The sequence below is a fragment of the Nicotiana attenuata genome, unplaced genomic scaffold (assembly GCF_001879085.1).
Source record: "Nicotiana attenuata strain UT unplaced genomic scaffold, NIATTr2, whole genome shotgun sequence".
Lineage (NCBI taxonomy): Eukaryota > Viridiplantae > Streptophyta > Magnoliopsida > Solanales > Solanaceae > Nicotiana > Nicotiana attenuata.
The window spans coordinates 429,336-437,183 of record NW_017670819.1 but is presented as its reverse complement, the minus strand read 5'-3'; the positions used below and the strand labels follow the sequence as shown (position 1 = coordinate 437,183).

At 32.7% G+C, this 7,848-nt stretch overlaps 2 protein-coding genes across 2 annotated transcripts in view; one reads left to right on the top strand and one right to left on the bottom strand.

The window, feature by feature from the left end:
* Positions 1-4,054: 4,054 nt before the first annotated feature.
* Positions 4,055-5,690, top strand: LOC109243636. Its single transcript, XM_019410593.1, has 4 exons — positions 4,055-4,295; positions 4,395-4,572; positions 5,190-5,238; positions 5,357-5,690. Exons 1-4 carry the CDS (start codon positions 4,163-4,165, stop codon positions 5,483-5,485), a joined length of 489 nt encoding a protein of 162 aa, XP_019266138.1. The 5' UTR covers positions 4,055-4,162; the 3' UTR covers positions 5,486-5,690.
* Positions 5,691-6,777: 1,087 nt separating this feature from the next.
* The window catches only part of LOC109243639 (ultraviolet-B receptor UVR8-like), a 5,550-nt gene continuing 4,479 nt past the window's right edge, over positions 6,778-7,848 (bottom strand). The window contains exons 10-11 of the mRNA XM_019410599.1: positions 7,717-7,773; positions 6,778-7,225 (exon numbers count right to left, since the gene is read on the bottom strand). Of these exons, the coding sequence (XP_019266144.1) occupies positions 7,031-7,225; positions 7,717-7,773 (252 nt within the window). The 3' untranslated portion in view covers positions 6,778-7,030. The remainder of the gene's footprint in view (positions 7,226-7,716; positions 7,774-7,848) is intronic.

The following is a 7,848-nucleotide window of genomic DNA, read 5'->3' as shown; positions in this document are numbered from 1 at the left end:
ACTCTTGGATTTTTAAAATTATTAAAAGAGAAATCAATGGATTAGTTAGTTGGCTTGCCTGACGACGGTGTCCGGCGCCATCACGACCCGAAGTGGATTTGGATCGTGACAAAACAAAAAAAAAGGGGGGGGGGCACTCTCTCATTCACGAAAAAGAAACAGAAGAACAGGAGAAGGTCTCTGAGGAAAACAAAGCGAAGGTCCAGATCTTGGATGGAAATCTTTGTAATCGTCATTTGTTGAATCAATAAAGATAGATCTCGTAGCTGTCAATGGCACTCCTTCTTTTTCTTCTGTGTTCTTACATTACGGAACAATTCGTCAAGAATGTAAGCCTATCATTTATGTATGAAATCTTTTACAATCTTAAAAGGGTTACAAGCTTGATTATATTGAATTCTCGTACTTAACGTGCTTTGGTCTAGAGTTAATTATCCTTGGCTAAGATTTATCCTCTTTCTTCTCATTAATTAGTTTAACAAAGAGCTTAAAACTTTTTGGTCAAATAGGGGGAAGGTCCGGAACACAAAGGGTCTATTGTACGCAGCCTTACCCTACATTCTGCAAGAGGCTGTTTCCACGGCTCGAACTCATGACCTCCTGATCACATGGCAACAACTTTACCACTGGTTTATGAGTAAGAACCAAAAAAAAAAACTTAGGTTTATGCTTATAGATCTTTTTGTTATTCTTTAAATCTTAATTATTTCTTCTATGTTTATGTACAAAATTTGAATCTTACAGATCTTTGTCTTGGAATTTTATTTGTTCTTTGAAATTTTAAAAGATTCATATTAAAACAACTATATTTTGGAAATGTTCCCAAGTCCCCATCCATTATATTCAACATATTCCCTATATTCTACAATTTAAAAAAAACATACTAAAGGGAAATCTACTCTAAATGCCTATTCAGGCAATTTTAATTTTTAATTACCCGTTACTGTCCATTCTAATTTGTCTTACAATGTGTACCTATGCAATCTAAAGTATTTACCCAATTATCTATTTTCAAAATCCTTTCCTTTTCTATTCTCGGATCACGTTAAACCCCATTAATTGCCCCAACCTATTTTCTCTTTTATTGTCTTCTCAAATATAATAAAAGTTTTTCTCTATCTTTCTCGTTTCATAATAGGATGTACGTGTCCATTGAATATTTTTTATGAATTTACTCTCCATTTCAAAACGGTATATAGTATATTGTTATAACGTATCTAAATTTTAGTATAATCAATGACGCATAAAATTGAGTTAATTAGATTATGTGACAACTGATATTATTCAGTTTAATAATTAAATTAAAAAAATCTTTTTTAAACTTTTAGTGTACAATTGTATACTCTGTTGGTATATCTATACACTATATTGGTATCATATGTTAGTTGGAACCTTTTTTGGTTGTATTAGCTACATTTAATTGGTACGCTGTTTGATTTTCTTTAGTAATAGTAGAATAGTACAATATCTTGAATTTTTTTAATTTTCCTTTATGCGTATGTATTATGTAATCATTTTGATTTTTTCTTTATGCGTTTGTTTTATATAATAGTATTATAGTACAATATCTTAAAATATATTATTATATAATATGTGATACACTATTTTTTTGATTTTTCTCTTTGTGCATGTGTATTATGTAATAGTAGTATAGTCATATATAATTGCCTGAAATTAATTAGTAGAACTGTATACCCTATTGGTATAATTATATGTCATATTGGTGTCATATAGTAGTTGGAATATTTTTTGGTTGTTTTAGCTACATTTTTAAATGAATTCTATTCTGACATGATTTATATGATCATATTTTGCTGTGTTAGATTTTCTTTTACCTATGGGCATAGATTTTGTGTATTATGTAATAGTTTTTATAGTTTTATGCAGTTGTTGGAACGACCCCATACAACTATATACCCTATTAGTATAGCTATATACTATATTGGTATCATATGTAAGTTGAATCCTTTTTTGGTTGTATTAGCTGCATTTAATTGGTAAACTATTTGATTTTCTTTTAATAATAGTAATATAGTATAATATCTTGAAATACTTTATTATATTAATATGTGGTACACTATTTTTTTTATTTTTCTCTTTATGCATGTGTGTTATGTAATAGTAGTATAGTCATATAGTTGCCGTAAATTTATCAGTAAAATTGTATACAATATTGGTATAGTTATATGCCATATTGGTATCATATGGTAGTTTGAACATTATTTTTTGTTGTTTGTTTTATTTGCATTTTTAAGTGAATTCTATTCTAGAATTATTTATATAAACATGATTTGCAGTGCTGACATTTTTTTGTACCGATAGACATAGATTATGTGTATTATGTAATAGTTTTTATAATTAGGCAATTGTTGAAACAACCCCGTAAAAATATGTACCCTGTTAGTATAGAGCAAGTTGATTTGCGAATATTTAGCTTGCTATGCGAGCATGTAATTTTCTCATACTTTTATTGCATCCTTTAATATTTTGGTACAATACTATAGTCGCAAATAGTTGTAGCAATATTCTAGAGCAATCATATACTCTGTTGGTATACATGTATACCATATTGGTATCATATGGTGCTAGAAGTCTTTTTTGCTACTTATACTTTTATTGCATTTTTTAATATTTTATTATCATTTCTATTCTAGCTAGTATATATGGAGATTTGATGGTTATATATTGTTTTTCTTTCTCCATAACTAGTTGTGTTACTGCTAATGGTAGAGTGTGTACTCATATTTGTAGGGAAGGAGATCAAGGTTTGCATGGCAATCACATGTTGATTCTTAGAATCTGATTGTGTAATTTATGGTGCTCAGCAACAGTCAGTGTTATATTCAGTGAATTAAATCAAGTGACAACTGATATTATTTCAGTTTAATAATTGAATTTAAAAAATCAGAAAAAGATAAAAGGTATATTATACTAGTTATATTTAAAAAAAATAGTGAACAAATATTTGCTATATCAATTATTTATTCTTATTGTATAAAAATAAGAATAATAAAAAAATAGTGAAAACAATAAATGAAATTGGATTATGATGAGAAAAAGAATATAAAAAAAAAAGAAGTTAAATGAAATTAGAAAAAGAACAAGAAATAAAGAAAATAAAAGAAAAAAAAGGAACAAGAAATAAAGAAAAATATAAAAGAAAAAAAAGGAGTCAAAATTGAGTGTGAAATAAGTTATGGTAAAAATAACAATAATACGATTTAGGCAAAAATAAATGAATAGAAAAAGAGAAAAAAAATAAAAAAAAAGCGAGAAAAAAGAAAAGGGGAAAAAAGGAAAAAAAGAAAAGAAGCATAGAAATAAAAAAGAATTGGAGAAAAAAGAGAAAATTTTCCACAAAAACTACTATGAATAGAAAATGTAATTAGTTTAATGGGTAGAAAAATAAATGGGTAGATAAGGATAAATAACTTTATTTTTGTGGATAACCACCCTAGAAAAAAGTATTACTTGTCTAAAAATGGTGTCTTGATATTTATTAGTGACCCACTCCTAAATGGTGCAAAAGTTGTTTATAGGAGTAAAAGATAACTGAAAACTCAAGGAAGATAAAAGTCGATATAGAGAATTAAGTACTAGAATAGATCTGCTAGCTCACATTTTTGACAAGGTATAATTCATGAAGTGTGCAATGGCTCATTGTTGAATAAAAAATTATTTATCGAGCAAGTTTAAGATAAATAATTAGTCATTTTTAGGGATGCTATTTAAAAATTAGTCAGTATTTATTATATTTTGAAATTTTAAATTAAAAATTGAACAACTCAGGATATTTTGTCCTAAATAATTAAACTGAAAAATTAAAATTTAAAACATATTGGTTAATTCCTAAATAGCAGCACAGCATCCCTTTAGAGTGGCTACTTTGGTGTCACTTCTACGAGAGTGTCTGCGCAATGGGCTTAAGTAACAAATGCAAGCCCACCAACCAAAAGAAGAAGCATAAAACTCGACGAAGGGTCGTTGTAACACGTGTAAAGTGCAGCAATGGAGTCCTCTTGAAGCGACCACGTATCCTAACAACCAAAAAACTCAAACTCCTATTTTCAGGAAAAAACCAGACATGCAACCATCAATACTACAAGCAAAAGCAGTGGAACTCTAATTACTCTCAGCTGAGCTTAATTAAGTTAATCAAATAATGGCGAACGGAAGGGGTGGCAGAAGCCTAATGGGACCATTCTTGATCATAAACTTTGTAGTTTATTTAATAGTACTAGGACTTGCTGGATGGTCACTTGACAAATACATAGATGGCGAACAAAATCACCCTCGTATGTTAGCTACTTGTTCATAAAATAATGTGTGTTGAGTTCTGTTTGATAGTATAGTTTGTTAAATTTTGTGTCTGTTCAATGTAAATTATGTAACAGATTTAGGAGGGAATCCATCAACAAGTTTTATGTTGATGTTTGCATTGATTGGTGGAGTCATGGGTGCTTCCTCTATGTTAGCGGGGTTTGTTCATCTCAGAAAATGGAATACTCAAAGTTTGGCTAGTGCTGCTTCTTCAGCTATCATCTCTTGGGCCATTACTGCTCTTGCTTTTGGGTAATACTACTAACAACTATTACTACCTCCCACCTATATATTCTTTGTCATTTGGCCAATTGAATTTGTTTCAAAATTTAGAAAAATAAGAAATGTTTATTAAGTACCTTAATTATATCCAAATTAACCCTTACCACTTCAATTAGTGGTAATGGAGTATTAAGTAAGTAGTGTGATGTTTAAGAGAAAGTATAGTTTAGACGAATGCTTTATGGCTATTACTATCCGAGGCGGACCTACCCTTTGGGTATAAAGGTCATCGGCCACCAATAACTTCAGAAAAGATGTGTATATATCTTAAATTACAAGTATATATTTTAATTGGCATCCTAAGATCCAAATTTTCGGTTGTTGCATTGGTCGATTTTGGGGCACGACTTAGACTTTTTAGTACGTTGTCTGGATTCATTCCTACTTTAGCATATGCGCAAATTTTTATTCGAGGGTGGTACCCTGCTACTTTCAAATGCTGGGTCCGTCTCTGATTACTATACGTGTTGTCTAAAGTTTTAAGACATAATATGGATTGAAGGCAGTATTCCTTTTTACTATTTTGAGACGTTCCATGATTAGACAATAAATATCTTCTCACAATGTTCGATGAACCTGTGATGCAGTCTAGTTTGCAAGCAGATAATAATGGGAGGGCACAGAGGAAAACGCCTGGTAATTGTCTGTGTAAAACCTCCATTTATTACCACCATTTCATACTCAGCTACAAAATTTGTTCTTCTATTAAGAAGTAATTTCAACTTATCTTTTTGTTGGTATAATTAATGGACAGCAAACTTTGGAAGCCTTGATTACCATAGCAATGGTGAGTCAATTACTGTATATACTGTTGCTGCACGCTGGTATTTTCCGCAACAGATACGGACCTGTTTATGGTTCCAATGGCGGCCCTCAGCACTAGCTTTCTCCAGCCAAGTCTCCCTTGGTCTACTTTGAAATTGCTCGATTGAGTTACACTGATAATGTACACTTGGAGTCGGTATATATAAGTTAAATCCATAGAAATAGCTAATGGAAACAGATGTTAGTCTGGTTTCTGGATGGATTGCTTAGAATATATCTAAAAGATTTTGTGGGATGGCTCAGCTACCATTCTTCTTCTTTTAGTATAGTTCATATGGATATTTATTTGTTTTATTTTCCACTATGCGGATTAGACTCAAATTGATGTAGGCTGTACGGTCCATATCTGAGGTAAACTCGAACATTGTATGCCTAATATCTGGGGAAAAATATGCTTGCTTTTCAATAAAGTGGTTAAAATTTACATGTCACTCCATTTCTGTCAACTGGCATAGCAAGAAATAGCTATACATGAAAAAATGGATTTTAGGCTAAGATGGGGAAACTCGAGTTTCCACATTTACAAGTTACATGGGGAATTCCAAACATGACAAAAAAGGGTTAGTTCCTTCATTGAAATGCAAGGTTTACGGGGAATAAGTAGTTGTGGACTGATTGAAAAAGGAAGGAACTGAAGACAGAAACCAACCGACAGGAGAGGAAACAGAAAGAACCACCTCAATGGTTTTCCAGGAGAGGGAACCAATGACAACATATCCAGGGTAAACTACCCTCACAAGAGGGGTTTGAGGAAGATAATGTGTACACAGATTTTATTCCTATCTTGCGGATACAGGTTGTTTCTGAGAAACACTTGGCTCAAGGAAAATATAGTCATATCAGTTTAAAAAGAGAAATACAATAGTGGAGAAGCCATGTAAAAAGGAGCAGTAACAGTAACAGCAATATGATAATAAGAAAATCAACGCAAAAGAAATATCGGGTAATAACAAAAATCTAAGGATAAGAAAATACAAGAATATAACTAGTACTACTAATATGGAAAAGATATACGCGACAACCTACTAACCTTATACCTTAATTCTCGACCTCCATACCCGCCTATCAAGAGTCATATCCTCACTAAGCTAAAGATGAGCTTCATATCCTACTTAATCACCGCTCCTCGTTATTTTATCGACCTGCCTTTACCTCTTCTTTGATTCCCCCGACGGTTAGGGAGCCAAAGTACAATTACTCCCTCAGTTCCAGTTTATGTTAACCTATTTCCTTTCCGGTTCGTTCTAAAAAGAATAACCCCTTTTTGAGAATAAACGCATTCGACTATGCTGCGTGCATGAGACCAGTACAAAAATTCGCGCTCGTGGCATTGTAATTCCAATACCTAGATTCAAGCAGCAAGAAAGAAAAATTCCCTTATTCTCAATATAGTACCAGTAGAGCATATTCTATTAATCCTACACATTACTGCCTCTTTATAATATCCCGTGCCTCTCTACCCCATCTTAAAACTGGATTTACCACCTCAATCACATGGGCAGGTCATAATCTTCATATTACAAGTGCAACCACCTTATACAACAGTGACACTGAATCAGATATCTATCTGAATTCAGATTTACATCTCACACTTTCATACCGACTATTCGGATTCTGCCTGCCACTCTACAATCGCCAGAGTATGGCGGCCACCACAAGCAACGAGTTTAGCGCACCAACGCCCTCCTTCAGTGCTGCTGACATCACTTGGAGGTGGAATATTTATCGGAACTTCTGATGGGTGGCCAGTTGTCACCTTTCTACCATATCCTAATCGTCCATGGTCTCCCCGCCCGAACTGCCACATACAAATAGCGAGTTGTTAGTTTATCTTCAAGTTAGGGCAGTAAGACAGTAATGCAGAATAACTAATCATCAATTGTATCGTAATGATTTATTACACCAAATGATTATGCATTCAATCTCTTTATCTAACGTTTTAAACGCCATAAGGTAAGATAGAATTTTCTGATGAACTCTTGCTCTCACTCCCTTGGAGATGGATTTTCAAATGGAAATATGAGGTATTATCTACAGATGCCGGAGATATAAGCATTTAACCATTGTACAACAGACTCACATTTCAACTTTTACCAAATGCTTAAATGCAGATTGCCCACAAGATTATTATTGAAATGCTTGTTGCTATAACAAACTGGCTAATGAGCTTTTAGACAAGACATTTGCATGTTTTCCTTGATTTTTAAACCAAAGTAAAAGATGGGCTTTAGCATGAACCTAGCTTATGCAAATTGAAGACTTAGAAGGAAAAGAGTGTCTGATACTCACAGAAAACATACGACCATCATGTGTTAGTGCAACAGAATGTGTGCCCCCACAAGATACCTGCATCATCAGAAAAGGAAATCACCTACATAATTTATTAAAAGAAAAGAAAAGGAGAGAGAGGGGGGGGGGGGG